We start from the raw sequence: 23,133 nt of genomic DNA, 5'->3' as shown, positions 1-23,133 counted from the left end.
GTTCAAATAAAAGTGAAATTAATTTTTAATTGATAGCTACTATCGCACCACAAAACCAAGCAGAAGACGCACGAGAGAGAGATCGAGAGAAACAAAAAGAAAAACGTGAAAATTGAAGGAAAATCTGAAACAGGAAGGAAGAGTGTGCAAAACGAAGAAAAAAAATGTGAAATGCGCGTAAGGTCCATCGGAGTGTCCCGCAAAGTTGCTCGCGCGTGAAGGAAAAAAAACGAACCCGCCGCAAAACGAGCGATAAGCAAACGTGTGGAAGAACATGACGAAGTTGTGAAACTGAAGTGTTTGAATCGAACCCCCCCATCACCACCGAGCATAGTGGACAGTGGGAGTTGTGAAGAATTGTGAGGTCCGCCACATCGCCTTTATGTGTGGCCGGGCGTGAAGATGATGAAAAGAAACTACGATGTGCAGCACGTGGCTGCGGCGAGTCTGGCCGGCAGCAAGCCGCACGGCAAATCGTCATCCACCCTGTTCGACAAGCTGACGAAACGCTACTCGGGTGTGATCGGTACGCGCTTTCTGCGGAAAACGCCCGGCCGCAAGGGTGGCGTGGCGGAACCGCTGTCCGATAGTTACGATATGTGCGGGAACCGGTCGGATGACTTCCGGCCAGAGATCGGTGCGCCGGTCCTGATCTCCAAGACGATGAAGTTCGATTTCGATACGGACTCGTCGGTGGAACAGCTGCCATTGCCCAGCGTGCCTACTATGGAGCACCGGGTGCGATCGGTAGCGACACCATCCACGTCGGAGGATAGCGAAAACGATGTGTTTGTGGATGCGAACAGTTCGCTGCCCAACTTCGGTGAGATTAAGTTTACGTTCCTGCCGGAAAGCAACAACAACTGTCGTAGCTTTCAGGACGAAAACGTCCGGCAGGGTAGTGGAATGTTGGAGAAGAGCCGTTCTAAGTCGGCGCACAACCTGCACCTACACCATCCGCGGTCGGAAATGCGTCTGTCCCTTGCGAAAGCACCATCGTTGAATATGTCCGCCAGCCCGAACAGTGGTGCCATCACGTTGTCCGTGCCGAACAGTCCGGCGGTGGAAAGTATCTACGATTTTCCGCGCAGTACACGCTCGGACGGTATCCGGAAGCCGCACGGTGAATCGTCGTACGATCTGACGCGATCGCACCATGTGCTGAACGAGATAAATCTATCGCTCGTAAGCGATGACAGCCACCTGTACCAGAACCTGCCAAGCCCTGGTGATGCACGGTACGATGTGCCACCGGCCGGTTGCCGGCGCAATTCGTCCTCTTCGAACAACTCCACGCAGGAGGAGGAGTTCGATCTAAAGTCGGCCAGCTTCCAAAGCCTTACGGATGCGGGACCCGGCGCCAACCAGCTCGCCGTCTCCATGGACGAGCTGGACGAGTTGACGCGCCAGATCAATCAGTCGACGGTGGGGCTAGGGTCACCGCTTCCGGACAGCGATGAGTACTGCGAGCATCGGAAGCAACTGCACCCGTCCGAACGCCGGCTAACGCTGATGAAGAACCGTAGCGTGTCCGGGAAGCATCTGATTGATTTCGATCGGCGGAAGGCCAAGATCACGAAGAAGTGGAGCGGCTTCAAGAGCTGGATCGGTGAGGAGCAGGGCCGCATCCGGGAGGTGGTGCAGAAACATGCCGCCATGCAGCGGGTCGGCCTCGAACCGTCCGGGGCCGGTGCGGCCGGTAAGGTGAAGCGCACCAGCAGCGATCTCACCGCGAGCGATCAAGATTCGCAACAGGAGGTGGACGGTACGACGATGGTGACCACGCCCGAATCTAGCGTTGTGCAGCGCGATCGAACGTTATCGTCGGAGGACCGGGAAGGTGTACGGACGATGCACCGGAAGAGTGCCAACGCAGAGATACTGGAGGTAATGTACGTGATAGGTGGTTTTCGGTTGCAGTTTGTTGCTGCGTGTTGCAGTTGATGTGCGTGTGTCGGTAAAACGCCAAACAATCATTTGAATGGCACGGGCACCCCGACAGCACTCTATCAGTAATTCTTGAGAGTTTTAAATCCTGCATTATTTTGAAATGCTGATAAGAATATCTTCCGATAAAAGGATTTGGCAATAGCGGACAGTGGTCAAATGTACTACATTTCTGACCAAGCCGATTATTTAAGTATAGATATACATTTTTTCCATATCTTCCTGCTGTTTGAAGATCATGGAACAATGCAAAATGCACTGATACAGATTTGAACCTCAATTATTCATTAATATTCTACATCGGGTAGGATTGAGTTGTTGTGTTTTACGTCTATTTAAGAACGCAACAACACTTTTATGATATGAACTATACTTATGTTTCCTTTCTTTTCATAAGGCTTCAAATGCCAAATACTGCTACTTCAATCTGGAAATATAACTGAAAGACAACAGGTTTTTTATGTGCCTTATGACATTCAATGAACACCTTTTGTCGTAGTGAATGGTGTTTGATTCTTGCTTTTATCTCCTTTTGCAATTTGATTCCATAATATTAGTGACAAGTGCAAATATGACACCTTTTTAAGATGTTGCAACCGTTTTCAAAAATATAGAAATGCGTTTATTAAAATATCGCACCAAATGAATTGAAAATGTTTCCAGTACGTGTGCTTATACCATCCCTACAGCAAACGTAACGCAATAAAGATATTTCTAGTACAGCATAACGTCGATTGTCCGGAACCTGACTAAACGGCGGACGGATTATCCGTGAGTTAATAATGACAGCTAGTAGAATAGGTTTGATTTTTTACCGTTCAACCGGTTAGCCCTAGAGGAACTTGAGAGTTTTATAAAAAAGAGTAAAAAAGAGAGTTTTTATATAAATATATTGACAAAGAGTTTATCAAGTTGAAATCCCTGGAAATTGTTCCATATTGTTAGCAAACAATAACTTCTGTTATTAAAAATCCATGAATCCTTTTAACGTTGTGTTCTCACCTTTATCTTCAATACAAAAAATACAATACAAAGCTTAAGGGCCTGTTATCCGTGGAAATCTTTTAACCGGCATACGACCAGTCCACAGTTGCCCGGATAATCAACGTTCTGCTGTAATAAGAAATGTTCTCTAGTATTCTACGAATCGTTCAAAACACAAAGGGCTTCATTCTGTGTGAAAATGGCTTAAAAATTCAACTTTCAAACAATCTGAAATATTATGTAGAATCTATTAAGACTTCACAAAGAAAGTCATCTTAGGCTAGAAATGACGTGAAAATCATCAAAATCACTTGAAGTCTTCATGAATATGCTAGAAATTTGTTGATTTTTATAAATATGCGGTGTTCGAGTTTGAGTAATTTCTACAGTTTTTGATGATGTTGGCCATAGTGCCTCTATCGGAATCAAAAACAGGTATGTTCCTACAGTGATCGTAGAAGCATTTGCATAGAAAACTTCTATGAAACGACAATAGTAGGCTACTTGGATTGAACATAACAAAACAAACCAGTGAAAGGGCATAAGTTTTACGAGTTGAAACAGTCTACCGTTTCTTACCATTTAAAGGACAAATTAATTTCCAAAGTGCAGAAAAACTGCACACAGGTCATGCGGAAGATGGAGTACGAATCTGGATCATTACCTCAGTGATATGGGAAAATTGTTTGTGATAAAGTGATGAACATAGCACAACCACAACAGTAACCAAACCACCATTATAGGTATAGTAGAACATTTACGAGGGGCGGACGGTGGTGTATTGGTTGCGGCGCCGGTCTTCACACGATAGGATCGGTCCAAAATCCCATCCGGACCATCCGGACTAACTCTCTGGCTGGTAACATTACAATAGTACAGTAGCATATTTATGTAACGAGATGTAACTAGTAAATTATTTATTAGATATGAAAAATGTGTTGAGAGCACGAGTAGTTAACTATTGTTCGTTACTGTTCTGTTGTCATGAACAAAATAAATTTTGTTTCTAAATAAATAAACAATAGTCAGGGAACAATTGCAAATTTAGCCAATGTAACATTTTGTCACAATGCTTATGTTAATTAATCATTCGACGATTATTTAAATCGAAAATGAAAGTTACACTTTTGCTTTGCTTTTGTTTGTTAACCTGGCTAGTGAAAAGGTTCACTGTCGCTTTGCTTTAACAACTGTAACGTTTTAGCTCCCATTTCAGTTGAAGACATGATTAATAGCTACGATTGTGTACGATACCTCTCCCAGCATGATCGGTTGTCATTTGCTTTGGCGTAACCGTGCCGACAGCATCGACCGTCCGTTTCATGCTCAATGTTCACGCCATTTGCTCAAACAAAATCAAATCAATTAGCGCTGCCATCGATGAATGGCGACATGCTGCTATTGTTGCTCAATGGTTGAAGATGATCGGTTGGAAGTTGCAAAATTCCATTTGGCAACAGTTTTCACAAGTCCACTACACCTTTCGAGTGGACCGGTTCGATGGAAGCTAGGATGGATCGATCGATAGGATGATAAAGTAAAGAGGTGGCATCGAAAAACTCGTTCCTAGCGTGTATGGCGAACAAAAAAAAAAGATCACTAATCACGATAAAACCTCTTTGTCCGGTACGGAAAATGTGTCAATCGTTTCCTCTTAAGTTTGATTTTGCTCCAATTAGTATCTAACTAGGCAAAAAAAACTGTTTCGATTGCATTATGCTCTATTTGTTAATTATGTAAAGGTTTTGTATAATTCTATATCAACAGTTATCAAAATATGTAATCTTCACAACCGATATGTTCCACTGTGTGTGGCGCCATCTGGCGGTGAATAGCGTCGCTATGGTTTGACGAGAGTTTTCGTGAACTACAAACAACTTTATATTTGCCAAAAATAACTCTTACGCACATCTTTTTTAACTGTTATCGAACTTTATCATAATCAATTCAATGTTTGGAGAAAAAAAAACAAAATGTTTGATTCTGAGATGCTTTGCTACGAGTGTCGGGATTGACTTAACCAATTAACGTGATCGTGTTTTCCTCGAACTCATCCCACAATTAATTCTCATTCTCAAGAAAAAAACCGTAATACATTGTGTTGTGAGGGGAAAAAGAAAGTTTTTTTGTATTCAACTCACATCTACACAAGCCAAACCTGCAAAACGTCTCCCGCGTTCGTCCTTGAATCCGATACGGCTGAAACGTGCGCGTACCGGTTTCCTTCTTTCCGCGTTCGAAGACCAATCCCCTCACAGTGTGAGAGGATAGATAAACGTTGTTTGTGGCGCACTATCAGGAAAGTTGTCTTGGTGCGCCACGATCACGACAACTTTCGATCGTCGAGTCGTCGCGACATTTGGCAAACCGTCCAGGAAACATGGAACGGGGCAGAGGGAACAGTGAAGTGCAGATCAAGGCCAAAAAGTGATGGTGCAGCAGGTTCCGCGGTTTATTTCTAGTTGTTGGTTGATGCTTTTGCTTCGTATAATTCGCGACACATTTAACCGGCCATTGCCGATGGCATAGGAGCGGGTGTAAAATGTCCGCGAGTGTGTGGAACAACTCATTCTGGCCTATTTAAACACTGAGATGCGGTGCCAAACAGTGAACTAAACAGATTTGAGATTTATTTCCAACATTTAACGCACATAGTTTGCATTATTTTGAGATTTGCGAGGTTGGATTAGAGATGTGCCGCTCATCCGACAGGCACCTGTTGGATGCAGTTGTTGTGGGAAGCATCACTCACGTCACTGCTTTCGCTGAGCTCGATTTAAGCGATTAAATGCAACTCACCATGAATCGGCCATTGGCAAAAAATGTACGAAGCATACGAGGAATCGCAGCTCAGTTGGATGTATGAAATCAAACCACTAGCTGGAATTGTGTGTCAAGAAATTGCTGTTGAGCAGCAGAAAAGTATTTTATAAAAATATTTTTGCACAACAATAAATATTCAACTTGAAGTTAAAAATCCCAAACATACAAAACTGTACTTGAATTGAATAAATTTGAAGTTTTAAACGATAACTTTTAACTTTTTTTACAACTTTTTGTAGAATGTGGAAGGAGGAGAATTGTAAAAAATATTAAAGTTGGAAGAATAAGTTAAAGGAAACTAAATTAAATTATGGAACAAACAGTTAATACAACAATAATAATAATGAAAATAAGCAAAATTATATCTGTACACTGTTAAATACTGTTTATAATTTTACAATGTCATGAACAAAATATTTGAAAAGCATCATTTGATTGCATTTATCATTCGTTAAGTAAGAAATTGGCTGTTTGGTACTGGATGGTACAAGACTTGTGTAGCTTTTTGTGTTTTTTTAACTCTTAAAATCATTTTAAAATGTCGATGAAGTTTTCTGGCATGCCGAATTAATTGGCTTAACCGTTTTAATAATTCATTATTCGTTTTATCGTACAAGTCTCCAAAGAATAAAACGAACATAAAATGCATTTTGCCGATCGTTCGTGTCGAAACGACGCGAATCAGAACCGCTATGTTAATAGGTTTTCCGATTTCTGGTTGTCTGCTATCGCTTTATATTGAAACGGCACCAAAGAAAGTTTAATTTGTTGACAATACTTTACAATAGCAAATGATTTTCGAAATCCCCAATTAAAATAACCGTTGTGTTTTCGGATTCCATTTTCTTTGCCTGTTTTTATATGCATTTTGTGGTGTGTGGTTGAAAAATATATGTACACCCCATCTTCGTTCATCCCTAATTGATACGTAAAGAAAATGATAAACATAATTACACTGTGTGTAGCTAATGTCTTACTGAGTCCACCAATCCACCACAAACCGATGAGATCAACCATTCCAAATTGAGCCATGAAACTGAACCTTCCCTCCCATTCGTACCCAATGGTAACCGGAACACATCGTCGGATCGGGTTTCGTTGCAATTTGTTTATCCCGTGCTACCGTCTAACGATGGCATTTTGTTGGGGGTTTTTTGTTTTTTTGATTGTATCCAACACTGGACTGGATCTGTGGGGACACGTGCCCTCGTTTGTGTTAAAGATCACCAACCTTTCGAAGCTCCAATTTTTCTGAAGCAAATGACTTGTGGTGTGTGGTTATGCACGTATGTATGTTTGGGTGGTAATTGGTGGGATGGACGACACGGTTTGTAAATGGAGAACGCATAATTTGTTGTCGAATGGAATTAGGTATCGTGCGCCGACTTGATTAGTTTACGATAGTTTAGCGATAGTTAATCAGCAGCCTGAAATGTCAGCAAAAGGTCGTTAATCATGAGTTTGGTTTTAATTAGATCTTAATTATTATAATCAAAGTTTTATTTGTTCAACACGATTAAAAACAAACTGGAGATGGGTTATGATGCGATGTTTGAGGTGGGGTTTCTTAAAGGTTGTCTCTTATGAGTTGCAGAAACTGTTTTAATTAAATCTTTCAAGATAAAATCGCAAAATTTCCCTGGAAAAGTCCTGAAAGGTGGATGGCATGAGGTGAGATTGCTTAAAGGTTGTCTATTGTGAGTTTTAGCGAGAATTGTTGTTTTTTTTTTTTTAATTTAAGTTATTGCAACAGCATTGGTCTTTTGTTGAATTTTTGTTACGGAATTCCTGGTTTATAGGAATGTTTTTTTTATTAGATCTTAGAGAGTTTTTTTATATTCATTGCTGCTAAATTGTATCAAATTAACTGTGCACACAACACACATTAATCTCTCTTTCGCATCGCCATTAATTACTTCGTCGCACACTGGTTACGAACGTTATTTATCGCATCGTTTCTCAATCTTTATCGCTACCGAGGAGGAAGTTGCGCATGCAGTCCACGACTGCAACACCGGAAGAGCGGGTTCGATCTGCACAATCGTCAATAGCCATGGTACACATTTTTTTCCGAACAATCGTGAAGGGAATTATTAGCAGTGTGCTTTGCAGCCAATCAACCAATCTCGTCTGCGCCGGTATGGGTCGTGAATGTAATGAGTGGTCGAAATGTTCATAAAGACCTCACCCAGCGCGTCTTGTGCGGGATACAGGAAGTCCAAAATTTCGATTCGATTAGATTACTTTCGCTTCAGATGCGAAAGTATGCCCTCTGCTAATTAAACGTACGACGCGTACGTTGGTCCTTTTCGAGGAGTTGGCACCTGAAGACGCGGGAGGAATTCTTCACATCCTCTTATCATACCCTACGAGGAAGTAGCCCAATTTATGCGAGCACATTTACGAATCCGTCATCGGCTCTGGTGACGCTGAAGGAGCCTGTTATTGATTGGTGATGAAGCGAAAACAAAAAAAAAACAGCTTCCCCAACAAATCAGTCTCGATGAAACATGCTTAAGGAAACCGTGGTACGAAAGCATTCCACTTGCTCTGGTGCATTTTTCTTCTGCAGCAGGAAATGAGTTTAATGAAACCGAGTGATCAGTGACGTAGTGATCTCCACTGTTGAGAGGTGGCTACCCTCTGCAGCGTTCGATATGTGGAATGTTCGAAGAGTTGGAGATAAACCAAACTGCTGCTACTTTCCTGCGCAGTTGGTGTATTTCTCTATCGTTTCCTCATTAGCAACAAAAAAAAAAAAACGATTTATATGTTGTTGATGCGTAAGTAAAACCTGCCCAGTTAGCTGTCCAACCCATCATGGAAAGGTACCACGTTTTTTACAACTCGTCAGACACTAGGCGGGAAGATTAGATTGGATCCCATCGGCACCCTCAATGTAGTGCTTGTGGTGAAACAAATCTGGTAATATGCCGCTTATTAATAGACATAAACAACTCCCTGTTCGTGTGTACGTACATAACCCTTCGCAAACTGCAATGCCGGGTCAGTTGCACATTATTGCTCGGGAAGAGACACCATCGCTGAACCGGAAACAGTTGTTAATGGGAAAACATTGTCCAATTGCCATCAGCAGCGTTATATTGGCCGATGGTTTGCAATGGGACCTGTTTTGGAGCAACACAGTTGGGTTTTTGTCCGCCTGACCGAGCTGCCGTACTCTATTGATGGGTTGTTATAGGCCACATTATTGTCGACTGTGGTGCTTCATCAATTCTTCCCTTGCACCGTTGCCGGTACTATGACACTTTTTTGTCTCCTTTGAACGTTAGCTTAATGGGTACCGGTTGCAAACGGTCCGCATCGAACGGTTGGCAAGTGAATTGTGGTGATGTTGTTCCTTGTGTTGCATAATAATCAATGTTGATTGAGAAAATCAATATTATGTATTATGTATATTGATCTTTATATGAGGTGATGGTGAAAGTAGTGTTGTACTTCATGATTTTTTTTAGAAGAGTCATTCTAAAGATTGTTTCACTAAGAGTCATTTAAAAAAGGAATCTACTCTCGATTCAGAAGATTCATGAATCGTCAGAGCAGTGCCGGGCCAAGCCAAGGTCCAAGAGGATTCATCTTTGGAAAACCTAAAGGGAATCGTTGGAATAGAGATTCTGATTCATGCATACAATTCAGAGATTCATTCAGATATGTATACATTTGAATCTGATTTACCCAACACTAGGGATAGGTATATGTGTATTAGACGCACCTTGATTCGTAAGACTTAAGACACGCATTTTACAAATTCAACAATCACTAGACGAATGAGGAGGTCAATGACTTACCAGATTTGGAATGTTAAAACAGACTCTTAACATCCCAATCTAACACGAAATGATCCAAAAACTAGGAAAGTTTTATATTAACAAAGAGATATTAAAAGAACATACTGAAATTTAAATAACATGTAATATTGCAAATAATAAACAAGGGGAAAAGTTGTCACAATTAAAGAAAGAAACAAATATATTATAGAAAAAGAAGGAAAATGAAGAATTAAATAGCAAAATAATGGAAAACCCTATTTAGACCAACAAGACAATTGGAATAAACAATTCAAATGAACAGTGAAGAAGACCGCGGCAATACAATTCCAAGAACAGTTTATAGCAAAATAAGAATGTGTAGAAATTGATTGTGAAGAGATCAACTAAAGATTTACTTGTTTCTAATTGTTAAATAATTTCAAGCATTTTTTTTTCATTTTATACACAATATACTAATCTCCTTGCTACTTTTCACTACTTCTACTTCCAGGGACAAAATGGGTTCGAAGAGGTACGCCGGTTCGTTAAGCAGGGCGGAGACTTCGGAAAGGATCTGGTCGCCATACTGCACGAGCGTACCGAGATAGAGCAGCTGTACGCAAAATCACTCTCCAAGATTGCCAACAAACTGAACAAAGCCTGCCGGGATCTGCCGGGCACGATAGCCGATTCGTGGCGATCCGTATCAACCGAGCTGGAAGGACGCAGCGAGGTACACCGACAGTTCTCAAACTCGCTGGCGGAGGAGGTTGTGAAGCCGCTGAAGGCAGTGATCGAGAATCAGCACAAAGCGCGCAAAACGATCGAAACCAACGTCGACAAATCCGCTCGCATACTCGCCGAATGGCGGACGGCTGAGATGAAGGCGAAGAAAAACTCACATGCGGCGGCACGGGAAAACGAAAAGCTGCAGGACGCCATGCTCGATGTGAAGTGAGTAGAACTCGTAACGAATAACAGATTTCGAACTATAAAACCATGTTACTTATCAACTTTTGTTTTCCTCTCATTTGTAGGCTTCAGCGAACTCCCTCGATCGGACTGCTACACAAGACCACCGAGAAGGAGGTAAAAGTGTCGGAAAAGGATAGCAACAAACTCGACGGCAAAAGAAAGAAGGCTGAAGAAGCGGTCAAGAAGGCGGATGTAGAATATTACACCCTCTGTATACGAGCAGAGCGCGCACGCGTTGACTGGGAGATGTCCGTGCTGCGTGGTTCGTCGATGCTGCAAACGCTCGAAAGCCAACGATTGGCACAGTTTAAAACGCACGTCACCGATTACCTCAAGCTGTCGGCCGAGATGAGTCCGCTGTTGACGAAAACGATCGACCGGCTCAGTCCGCAGGTTGCCATGTGCAGTGTGGCCAAAGATCTGGATGTGCTGAAGAATATTCGCCGGGCGACGGAAGGACCGAGCGAACAGCTGCTGCCCGATTTCTACTGCGAGCACACCACGCTGGCCATGAACCGTGAGCGACGAAAACAGTCGCTGGTGAAGCTGCTGCAGCTAATCCGCCAAGATCTGGACCGAGAGCGACGATCGCGCAACGGTCTGAAAGGGTTCTCCCAGACGCTGGATAAGAACGGTGAAAGCAATCAGAATATTGCCGATAAGCTGTATCATGTAAGTATTATTTTCAGAAGCGGGAAGAACATGAAATGTAAAACAACTTTAATTTATGCCTTTTTGTAGATACGATCAATGCTCACATATCTGGAAGGTGCGCGTTATAAACTACAGTCGGCACTACTGGAACTCGACCACAAGCCTCGTTCCAGCCATCCTCTTGCACAACACATTCAGGTTAGAAGAGTAGATTTCCTCTCTTTTGTCGAACTCTTTGTTAAATATGTATTTCCAATGCTCCTCTATCCCACGTGTAGATCACGCGCGATCGCACAGGCCTTCAGACAAGCGTGTTAAAGGTTCCCTTATGGTTAAAGCACGAACAGGACGATCAGGACGGTAACCTGGAGTCGGCGACTGCCAACGGTCAAACCATAGTTCACAGCTCGGACGAAAGCTCTGATCAGGGATGTTTGGATATCAAAAACGATACGCTCATCAAACATATTGTGCACAAATACGCCCGAAATGGATGTAATGGAGACGAGGGACATTACGTGAGTAAAGGTAGCCTATGGTTTTCATCATTGTTTTAACACTTTGTTATGTTTTCCAGACGGTAAACAAGGCTGGCAAATCTGCGCACCAGGACGATCATCACGGTCCGGCATGGGATCGGGGCGTAGCCGATGGAGTATCCAATCAACCTGATTCCGATTTTGGTACGTCACGCGGATAGGTTATTTCTCCCAGGCAGCTTCCTTTCACACTACTAATCGTTGCTCTACTTGCAGATGAATTTTCCTCCCAGGATGAGGACGAAGATCGTTGTTCGGTGGCACCGAAGCAACTGCTAGAAAATGGTCACCATCCGGTATTGGCAAACGGCATTGGACCGTCGGCCGTTGACCATCCGGACGGTATCCCGAACCAGCCCACTATTCTTGGGCGTTGTCGGGCACTATTTAACTACACACCAAAGCTTTACGACGAGCTGGAACTGCAGCCCGGCGACATTCTCGAGGTGCACATTAAGCAGGAGGACGGTTGGTGGCTCGGAGCACTCCGTGGACAGATAGGCATCTTTCCAGCAACGTATGTGGAGGAGATACCGTAACCAAATGCTTCCATTATCATGGCCGGCCCCCCAACCTGCCATTGTAAATAGCTCGAGTATATTTGTACAGAAAGAGAGCAACGGAAGCAATACGCAGCGAAGGAATTTTTTTATCGAAGACACAAACAGCAAATAGCTAATTTACTAGCGTCGTATGCAATCTCTCCTGTTAGGAATCTGGTTTAAGGATACGTTCTCCGGGAAAATGCGAAGAGACAGCAAATACCTTAAACTATCGAATCGCGCCAGCGAAACACATGTAAATATAAACTTACGTGTAAGGAAGGAAATATCGGTGATATGATACGCGAAAGATAAACCATCGAACGCACACTGGTTTTGAGATGGTATCGAAGAAAAAAAAACGAAGGAAAGTGAATAAATCAGATTATTTAAAATAAATACGACGCTTATCTTTGTGCCAGTCGATAATATCAGTTCAGCATTTTCAGTAACAGGTTGTAAGGATTTATAGCCCCAAAGAAGACTTTATATGTAGTCTTGGTATAAACAACAGAACTCGCACCTTTTCTTTCTCTTAAAAAATTAAATACTACACGAACTCTAGAACACTAGCACTATGTAAGATTTTAAAACGATTTACTTCTACCACGATAAAGCATGAGAGTACAGTGAATACGTGAAATATGCCAGAAATAGAGCGGCACTAGAAATGTTAGCCAGTTTACGGTACAAATTCGGCTCGCTAGCACCAATACGAATAATCACAACATCACCACCGGAAGTGCTCGCCGATAGAGCTCCCTTCCACCCGGTAGCGTAAGCGACTACAGCGTACCTACGAAGCGGTATGTTTAAAGACGAACCTTTAAAGCTGCTGAAGCAGCAGGCAGAATAGTACAACGAGATCGTGGATCAAAAAAGCTGTTCAATGCGTGCTTCTAGCTACACAGGATTTTGTTTTATGTTTGTGGGCCAACCGGTATCCGGTTTCTTGGGAAAGGCCATCAGCAAGCAATCGTGCAATGTGGTTGGCAAGGGTTGTTGGAGGGTGAATTCTTGTTTGGTTCCGGTGTTATACACGACAGTGCTGGTTTATCTCTGAACATGCCTTACATGTTTTCGCCCCATCCCTGCTTCTTCCTCCCGTCGTTTCCACCTAAGAGCACTTGGCCTCACTATCACCACAGTTCGGTTGTATACCCTTTTTGTCCTTCTGTTGCGGTACGGCGAAAAAACTGTTCGTCCCAAAGTGTTATACAAAACATGTTGTTTCTTTTAATCGTTGTATGAAATTGCAGTTCCACTGCACGCTTAGTTCACCTGTCCCTTACCAATAGCAATGCAATGTGATTATTTCTACGACTAGATGTTAATGAGATGTTACTTAATACTTGTTAATTGTTCGCATTCTGCGTGAGTAGCCTCCAACTTACTGCTAAATATCTAACTTCTATCATATTCATACACTGTCGGCTTGTCTGCTGGTGTTTTTTTTTTATTTCAACCAAACATTAGGAGGTATTATCGCATTATTATATGGCGGGCTTTTATGTCTGATGAATAGACCTATGGTAATGACGGGTTATCGGAAGATGTGATGTTCTTGCCTAGCAGTCGATCTCGGCTTTATGGTTTGCAGGATGATTTTCATAAGCTTGTTACTCATCAGTGCCGAACAGTGTCTGCTTATGTTAAATTTTACACGGGACACAGACAATTCATTCGCTAACTCCAAGCTCATGCTTTATGTCCCCGTTGTGGCAATCATATCGCTCTACGGTTTCTAACTCTGCTGTGTGTAATGTGATCGCACATGAAATGTAGCAATTACCATTTGGGCCCATTAGAGCACCTCAAATGAAGCTGTTTCCATCCCCTACAGAATGCTACTCGAAGGTGTGTTAAATGTTTACTCTAACATGCCTGATAAGTTTTACGATATCTTGCGAATTATACACACGATGTGTTGTTTAGTTTTGAGAATTATGTCGATCGTCTCTACGAGAAGCTAATGATACGGGGAAAAAGTGTTATGTTTTTTTTCTTCTTTTGTTGATTCTTTAAGCTCATCACTATTGTTGGTGGTCTGTAGGTTCATAAATAGAACTGAAGTGCTGTAACGCGTGGAAAGTGATCAAACACGTAAGCACATTAGACGAGTGCGCGTTCAAAAGCGCTCCAAATTGTCAACCCATTTTATGCCTTTAAAAAAAACTTCCTTTCTCGGAAATCGGAATTCCAAATGCCACAACATGCTGGTGCAACAAATATCCATCCAAAAAGGTCGCTCCTGTCCTTTCTCACACCTTGCTGCATGTTGCGTAAGAAAACAAAAAGAAAAAAACATCAACTTCAATTCAATGACGCGCTTGTGAGGTTTACGTCGTTTTCCGAAATGACTCATGCTGAGGTAAGCAACCTACCACTGGTTAGCAGATTAGAATAGAATTAGTTTCACAATGGCCGTTACTAACAAAACACCGAACCAGCCAGTGTTACCCAACGTGACCATCGTTGCCCCGTTCTTGCCATCGTTCGATTTAGGTACGGTTGCAGGAGGAGTCACAGTACTTGTCGTCCGTTCCTTGTTATGCACCATGACCACCGTATCCGTGCTGGTGCTAATGGACGTTCTATCCGTAATTCGGTTACCTTCCTCGTCCGATGGTCTCGGTAGTACTTTTGGTGTTTGCGTCCCAGGCGTACCAGAACCGAAGGTCATTTCGGCAACGCAGCACATATCATCCTGCTTCTCAAAACCCAACACACAACGACCCTGCCTGTTGGTGACGGGCGTCTCCACACCGGCCGTATGCAAGTGGTTTACAATCAACCGTTGATGACCGCACTTGAAATGGCTGCCCTCGAGGTAGATCTGTTTCAACTGCGGATTGCCATCCGTCAGCTGCTTCACATCTAGATCCTGTAACTGGTTGTGGCCGAGTCGCAGGATCTGTAGCGATTTCAGCGGTGCGAACACTTTCACGAGTAAGCTCGACGTTAGCAGCCTATTGTTGGAGAGGTCAAGCAGTTCCAACTCCGGCAGTGACACATCGTTTTCATTCTCGAAATAATAGGCACCCACGTCGGAAAGTAACAGGTGACGCAACCCGTTCATACCCTTGAACCGTCCCAGCTCGATCGTACCCTCAATCGCGAGGTCCTTGTTGCCGCTCAGATTAAGGATTTCCAGCTTTGCCAAGCGCGTCAGATTGGACACATCCTGCAGGTTGTTGGAGTCGAGCATTAGCTCCTGCATGGTCGTACTATCGCGCGTCTGGTGCACGATAACGCGCGAGATTTGATTATCCGACGCGTACAGACGCTCCAGCTTGGCGGGAATGATGACCGAGCTGAGATTAGTGTTCGGTACACTAAGCGACCGTAGATCGGGAAATGCGCTCAGCAGTTCTTTCGGTAAATGTTCGAGTGAGCTGTCCTCGAAGGCGACATGCTGTATCTTGCCGGCCGGCGCCTTAAACGTAACGCCTGTTATATTGGTGGCGTACATCACATTGCGGAACACGCACACATTCTCATCGTCGCGCTTCTGCAGCTCACATTCGTACGTTGGACCGGCGTCAGTGGATGAAAGTGTCAGCAGAATGGTGCAGAGCAGGAACACAACCAGTTGGCTACAAAGAATACAAGATGAGAATAATGATGAGAACTATGAACTATCAGCCATTTTTGTTTTATCGTGCACTCTAGCCCCGATCTGGACAATGTTCCCACACGGCATATGTGTTTATCGGTCCGGAACGTCGGTAACATAAACATACACACGAACATCGGTTTACAGACGCCACACCAATCGGTACACACCGTAGCTCAAATTCTAAATTATTCCCGTTTAACCCGGGTCAAGTGTACGTTGGGGCACGTACTTTAAGTATAGAGCTCGTGTCGGTTCAAGAATGTCCAAAAGCCACAGTACACACAACGAAAAGGCCATAAACGATGGAAGATTGGGAATCAATTGTACTAATCACTTGCCCGCATAGGCAAATGAACGGTGGTCGGTAGCTTTTCGCTGGTCGATGAAAATATCGTATTACAAAAACGATAAAAGAATCCAAATTGAACGTGTAAATATGGGACTGGAATATCGTATGCAGTCAACACAAGATTAGCACCTTTAACGATGTGCAATGCTCTGGAATATAAAACGATTTTGAAATAACATTTCAAACGGCTGTTAACTATTTTATCGAAATCGAAAGAAAAGAAAAAGCGACATAATCGTTATTGATTAAGTAAAAACGATTGCATCGCCCTGCGTGGCGTAACACAGCGCATAAAACAATCCTCGATAATTAAATGACTTTAATGGGAAAACGATATTCCTGTTTCCCGGTATATTCTGTTCCTGGAAAACTGCAAAAGGTAAAAACGAGGGAAAAGCAGTCGGGAAGTAATACTGCACTTAATTTCTTCACACGTTTTCCCTTTTCTTTTCGTGGAAAACTTATTCGCTACCAGTGTTGCATTTTTTTTCAATCGAGAAGGGCAAAAAAAATCAGCGAAACAAAAAGAACTTCCAGCCACACTCGCATAGTTGCTTCGGACACGTTGACACACGGCAAAAGCAACACGGCGATCGGAAAATGCTAGACGTCGGCGCGGCTTTTGAAAACCAAAACACACCGTGAAACGTGACAGCGTCCTGCGATGTACCATTTTCGAGGAAAGGAGAAATACCTTAACCGCGCGCAACACGCAAGCGCGGAAATTCGTTTGCTTTACCACCGTAGCCGGCAGACGGCATTCGGTTTGTATGAGTTCATATATGTGTGCTTGCATATATGTACTTTGCAAATTAGCACCGAACTTCGAATTGATATAGCTTCTTCCACTGTTCGTCGGCTTACGTACGCAGTCTTCATAGCCAACCTCTATTTGTCTACTGATATGGGTTATGGTGTGTGCTTCACAGTGGAAAACGAATGACCTTTTTTGCTCTATTTTAACAGCTCACCACATTCCGCAGCAGAAACACTTGTGCAAATATCAGTCTAAACCGATGATGGATGGATCACTTACCAACTTATTTGTAGCATCATGTTGTTCAGCTTATTCTAACCAGATGCTTCAGCGGTTGCTTCGATCGGCAAGCGGTGCACTGCTCTCTGATGGACGGTTCACTGTGAATTGAAGAATTGTTCGAATGTAACGCCCGATGGAACCCTCCCCTTTATGGTAAAACATACTAACACACCAACACATCTAGCGCAGTCGCTTGAAGTGGGCACTGTGCTCGATATTCATATGACAATTGTAGAACAATATTTGAACCTTTGGAAAACGGTTTGTCGGATGTGGTGACATCATCGATCGCCACAATATTATACGACGAGCTATACTCACCGGTTTGTTGTGGGTTGATCGCGGTTGAAGCGGTGTAGTAAGATTGTATGAAAGGTTCCCTCACACAATCTACCATACGATCCTAGGGGTTATTAGAGGATTTCGTGAGTTGCTCGATGGAACTTCATTGCTGATTTAGAACCGTATGTGTTCTTCATACCACCCCGATACCACTTCGTAGCATTTTAAGAAGAAAGCTGCTCATAAGGTAAAAAAAGGCTCTAGGAACATAATATATCTGCCTATCAACTTTGTAAGACCGTTTTAAGCACTTTAGATATAAATCTTAAGGATGTTTAAGATAAATGTTTGACTACGAACATTTACCTCTTCTTGAGTTTAATTAATTTCTGCCTATTCGGGCAATGTAATTCCCTTCTTCTTCTTCTAATTGGCATAACTATCTACTAGATCATGCCGCCATTTCAGGCATATTAAACTTATTTTACCACGGATAGTAGTGGGATAGTCAGTCCTTGTTACGAATGATTGGTCTGGATGGGATTTTGGACCAGCCGGTCGTTTGAAGACCGGCGCCGGTACCAATAACCCACCGGGCCGGCCCCTGGGCAAAAAAAATTAAATGAAAATTTAAATGAAAATTGAAAAGAAATTAAATTCCAAGAATTGTTGTAGTAACTTGCAGTGTAAATTACAAGGCAAGAAAATTGCGAACATATTTGTGATTGTCATGCAACTTGCACCGTGTAAACACACCTTGAGCTACAACAACGCAGTACCCAAGTGTGCAGCGTAAACGCATTGACAGTCAGGAAAAATAAACAGTCAAAACACGATAGCAACACACACAGCTGCATCGCACGGCTCATAAACGCCATGATGCGCTAGGGAACACGACTGAATCGCTGCTCCCATGTTTTTCGTGAGTAAAGTTGTTAGCGGTAGGTTTTGGAACTTTGGTGTTTGGTGCTCAAATGTGCTTGCGATGTGAAGAAAATGCGTACATTGAAGAAGCTTGGTGTGGCTTTGCGTTCGAAATTTGTCGGTTGAACTATTGTTCTTAATTCTGCAAACCCTCAGAAACACACACATGCATACACTTAGCCAGTGCTTTATAGCGACCGAAGGCTAAAACCGGGTAAAACCAGCGTTTGTTTGCTGCGTGCGTGTGTGCGTATTATGGGCACATTGTCGCCCATTGTTGGTGAAGTTTGAAAAATCTGCAATGTTCGGAGAAGCAGTCGAAAGGTGGAATTTGTTAGAAATCAAACTTTTTACCGAGAAAATGTGTGAAACGTCCGTGGAGTGGGAGAACGACAACCTTTCGTTTTGTACGAATTTCGCTGTTTGCGTTGCGGGTGGTGGGAAGCAGGCGGCAATTCTTGATGTCGAAAATTTTGTCCAGTCAGTCCTGCTAGCCTGCTTCGATCGGTCTCTGTGCGGGGTGTGTTTGATTTGTGTGTGGCGTGCGCAGACGGTTGGCTGGGAAGAAAGAAGTTTTCCTTGAAACTGATCCCGCAGAAAAAGTGTATTACAGTGTGTACCGGGCCAATAGTGCGTTAATGTACGTATGGGTGTGTGCGTGCATTAACGAAATTTCGTTGTAATTAAAATCGCAACAGGCCAAAACATCATTCATTCGCATCTCTATCTCCGACGTACAGTATGCATAAATAGGGCTATAAAAGGTATAGCCAGGGATAGGGTCCAAACGTTCAAGCTGTAGCAGCGAGAGAATAAGCCATACACACGCACACACCTTCACAGAACGGTTCTGGCTATCTTCTCTGACTGTGGCTGCACAAAACAAAGGGAATTTCCCGTGAAAATCATTGCAAGAGGAAGACCGGTTCCATGGTCTGGTTAAGGTTAAACTCCTTGCGAGCCGAACTACGAGGGTAACGCGCGACTCTTCATGTAAAGGAATCGAACCATCAGAACAATACCAAATTATTAGCAGAAAAGGGCATTGCATGAAAATTGCTTTTTTTTATAATGCAGCGTAATCTTTGACAGGACAAAAATGAATTCTTTCCGAGTATAACAGACACCATCTTGGTATTTTATTTTAAATAGAACAGGGAAAAAGACAGTATTGTGTTATCCAAATGTAGTTGGAGACCCCCTGCACGTTGTGTCGTTCTAGATAGGAGGCGCTGCCTGGAATAAAAGGTGGCATGGCCTCCTGCGCCGGTGCCACTGGCACACGGCTCGGTGGTGTTCCACCATTAGCTCGTCAAATTTACCGGGTTTGGGTGTACCAAAACAACAGTAGCATGGGTGTTTTCCTTGCGATGCTTACAAGGAAAATAAATTAGAAGAAGGATTAGAAGCTTCCAATTAAATGGTTACAATTTCGATATGCGATACTCTAAACAAAGTTTGTGCTAATCTAATTCTTCGTACAAAGAATTAATGACTTTCCGAAGGGAAAAAATAATAATTTTTAACCCTCTGTTTTGAAGGCACCCTGATGTTTTTTTATAACTGTGTGTGTAAATGAGGTGCGTTTGTGTGTTTTTATTAGTTTTCATGTTGCGTGTGCATCTATGCGGGAGTGCCAGTCTGGAAGGGAGCACTTCGCATCCTGCGGGGGAGTATAATTAAATGCCTATCCCCGAGCAATTAATCCTACTTTTTCGGTGAAAAATCTATTCCAATAAACCTCCTTTTACCTTAAGTATGCAATGAAATCGACAATGCAAAATCGTGCTGGGGTTTTATGAACTATTGGCAACATTAGTTTTATGCGACAACACAAAGCGGTTCTTTATGGGTGCGGTATATTAGATGAGAAGCGAAGCTTAAAAAACAAAGTGATGAGGCTGACTGGATCGTATAATGAAAAATTAAAAGAGAATAGTAAATAGTGGAAACAATGGGAATGATAAAACTTCCTCGAAAAGTTAAAAATGAAACAAGAAAAGTTGAAGAAACTAATAAAAACGTATCACGAATTACGCATTTCGATTGGAACGAGTGAGCCGTGAGTGTGAGCGACCATTTGAAAGGTGTGATGAGCGCCGTGTAGTGAGAAAGCCGTGTGAGAATGTTTATCGGTTCGGAAAACAAGGACTAAATACCAATAATGTTGCAAAGTGCTTAATGTTTCAACCTAAATATGCGTTAACGCAGTGTGTTCCACAAAAAAAAACAATACGTGGCCCGTGATAAAGTGTAATTAAACATATTTTAGTTTAGTTTTTCTCGCTCTTTCGGTACGCACATAACATTGCCCCGCGGTAACACTAGTTCGGCCAGCTCTGGGTCCGTTTTGTTTCCGGTTCAACCTAAGGAAAAGAGGGCGTACTGCTGCTGGCTGTGTCCCTGGCACTGGATGTGTCGTTTTTCCTGGTGGCAGTGTGTTGGGTGGTATAAGTGTGTGCTAGATATTTCGAAGTGAAGGTGCGTTTGTGTGCGTGCTTCGCCCTTTCCACAGGATACACGGGGAATATACAGGGGCAAATCACGTGCACTGTTAAAAGGATACGTGTAAACGAACGTATGAGCAGTGCGTGTGTGTTTGTGTTGTGTTTGCAGTGCTGTTTGGAAACGAAGGGTGTGCAGTGCGATTGTGTGTTAAATTGTGAAGATCAGTGTGTTTGTGTGCGTATATGTGAATATCCTGTTTTTTTTGTGTTGTAAATTGATTAAGCTTTAATGCTTTGTTATATGGTGTTTTTTATTATCTTTTATTATTACCTTGATAGATTAACGTGTACAAAGGTAATAGTTTAGAGAAAAGGTATTGCAATATTTTTTTATTTTCAATCGGAATAGAAATCGAATAACAGTGTGTAGTAGTGCAGTATAAAGGAGTGGGAAGAAACAAGTAAAAAAGTGGGTGCAGTTCATGTGTGTGTATGTGTGCGTGAAAAGCCAGCCAGCCGTGTAAAACGGGAAGGAAGTGAAATTATCCTTGCGGATCCCGGTGGAGGAACTTTCCTCCACAGAAGCTTCCTAAACAGGGAGGTGAAATATTGGTGGAATTTTGGTTAACATCCCATCGGCTTTTTACACTCGCCTGCTGTGTTCTTGCGGTTCAGAGAGGATCATTTCTTCTGCACACACACTAACACCCCTACACGAAGCAGTAAACAGCAGAAAAAGCACACTATTGCACCCGGTAATACGTTTTGGTGGCTGCATCACACCCATACACACGCGCATTTTGCACCACCACGGGCGTTTGCAAAAACCCAGGGAGGAGCATAACTCCCAAACCGGAAGGAAACGGGTGTCCAGGCCTACTACAAGAAGCACATCACCGCGTCAGCTGTTGTACGAGAATCCGTCGTTCTTCCTTTTTTTCGAATCGAAACGTGTCTGAAAGAGGTGAATTTCATCTTGAACTGAAACGTTCAATAAAAACGGAATTTTGGAACGCAAAATAAGCAGCACAAACGGAGCAGCTTCTCAAGATGAGGTAAGTTTTGCACATCTAACAGTTTCATTTTTTAAATAATCATCCTTCCCCCCATCCAATCTTGTCGAATGCAGTTCGTTGTTTTGCTGCAGTTTTCAGTTTTCCCGGGAAACAATCATTCATTTTTGTAGCAAACTCGTAACGGCTGCTTCTAGATTTCTGCTTTTCGCCACTTGCCGATTATATATTGTCGGGAAATGAATCGCGGGTGAATAAAAAATAAAATAGGGCATCCCAATTAGTGGCTTGGTTGACCAGGTTTCAGAACGGAATGCTTTTGCTGCATCCATTGCGCTGGTATACTTTTTATGGTTTTTCCTTACGCCATATCCCTGGTTCCTGGTGCCACTTACAAATGCATTGAAAGAAGGGCCTTATCTCTTGGTAACGTTGGAATGATTTGCGGTGGTTCATAATTTACGAGGTTTTGTTGCATTATTCATTTTAGGAATAATTCTTAACCCCGGGTACACGTGAATGGTTCTGGCAAAGATGCAATTAAGCCGAGCTCCGGGTACAATGTGGCCACAAATCCAACACGAAAACTTTCTTTGTTTTTTGAGGCAAGGGTTAAAGTGTGTGGTGTTAAATTTATGATTATTTTAACCTATTCGAATGCTTCGTTTATTGACACAGGGTAAATAGTTGCCCGTTCGATTTGTTTTAATTGGATTTTAAATATATTAATTCCAATTATTTCAATTGGAGCTTGTCATACACACAATTACAGTGCTTCCGCAAGAGATATGATTCTTCATATCACAAAGTTTAACGATTCGTGTAAACGAATAAGATAAAAGGGTTAATTAATAGTGTAAGACGTACAATTTTTTTTGCAACGGTAAAACTTTATATTGAATTGCGTTCACTGTTTTGTGAATGCCAAAAATTTATATGCCGAATTGGCATTCACCAGTCATCCAGTTTTTGCGTTGTCCGTAAAGTGTTTTGTATTTCACTATCAATCTCCCCGTTCATCTTATTCGCTTGCGCTATCCCATAAGTTAGACACGTCATATCCTATATATTGTAAAACCCTGTAAAATACAAATATTTACAAACTTTTTATCAAATGATGCACAGAATAGAATTTTTGAAATTATGTGTAATAATAATAAATACGTGTGTCATATTAATAAATCAACTTGGTTTCTAATAAATTAAATTTTCAAAAATTTCATTAC

General features: G+C 42.5%; 3 protein-coding genes across 3 annotated transcripts in view; 2 read left to right on the top strand and 1 right to left on the bottom strand.

Moving 5' to 3' along the window:
* The first annotated feature begins 402 nt into the window (after positions 1-402).
* Positions 403-12,231, top strand: LOC128710187 (uncharacterized). Its single transcript, XM_053805232.1, has 7 exons — positions 403-1,887; positions 10,036-10,478; positions 10,562-11,171; positions 11,241-11,351; positions 11,432-11,671; positions 11,731-11,836; positions 11,909-12,231. Exons 1-7 carry the CDS (start codon positions 403-405, stop codon positions 12,229-12,231), a joined length of 3,318 nt encoding a protein of 1,105 aa, XP_053661207.1.
* A 2,401-nt stretch (positions 12,232-14,632) lies between these two features.
* On the bottom strand, positions 14,633-17,258 carry LOC128709090 (toll-like receptor 9). The gene is made up of 2 exons (XM_053804073.1): positions 17,239-17,258; positions 14,633-15,830 (listed from the first exon to the last, which is right to left on the bottom strand). Exons 1-2 carry the CDS (start codon positions 17,256-17,258, stop codon positions 14,633-14,635), a joined length of 1,218 nt encoding a protein of 405 aa, XP_053660048.1.
* Positions 17,259-19,377: 2,119 nt separating this feature from the next.
* Positions 19,378-23,133, top strand: part of LOC128719264 (protein enabled) — a 33,606-nt gene continuing 29,850 nt past the window's right edge. Inside the window, exon 1 of the mRNA XM_053812888.1 lies at positions 19,378-19,385. Within this exon, the coding sequence (XP_053668863.1) occupies positions 19,378-19,385 (8 nt within the window). The remainder of the gene's footprint in view (positions 19,386-23,133) is intronic.

This window comes from Anopheles marshallii, chromosome 2, assembly GCF_943734725.1.
Source record: "Anopheles marshallii chromosome 2, idAnoMarsDA_429_01, whole genome shotgun sequence".
Taxonomy (NCBI): domain Eukaryota; kingdom Metazoa; phylum Arthropoda; class Insecta; order Diptera; family Culicidae; genus Anopheles; species Anopheles marshallii.
The sequence above is the reverse complement of the archived record's forward strand: the minus strand, read 5'-3'. Positions and strand labels throughout refer to the sequence as shown.

What these genes read in the sequence shown, in the direction of transcription:
- LOC128710187 (XM_053805232.1), top strand. Translation starts at nt 403, where the DNA reads ATGATGAAAAGAAACTACGATGTGCAGCACGTGGCTGCGGCGAGTCTG. An exon ending in CCAACGCAGAGATACTGGAG is followed by an intron (nt 1,888 to 10,035) that starts GTAATGTACGTG and finishes TTCTACTTCCAG; the next exon opens with GGACAAAATGGGTTCGAAGA. An exon ending in CTCTTGCACAACACATTCAG is followed by an intron (nt 11,352 to 11,431) that starts GTTAGAAGAGTA and finishes TCCCACGTGTAG; the next exon opens with ATCACGCGCGATCGCACAGG.
- LOC128709090 (XM_053804073.1), bottom strand. Translation starts at nt 17,258, where the DNA reads ATGATGCTACAAATAAGTTG. An exon ending in ATGATGCTACAAATAAGTTG is followed by an intron (nt 15,831 to 17,238) that starts GTAAGTGATCCA and finishes TATTCTTTGTAG; the next exon opens with CCAACTGGTTGTGTTCCTGC.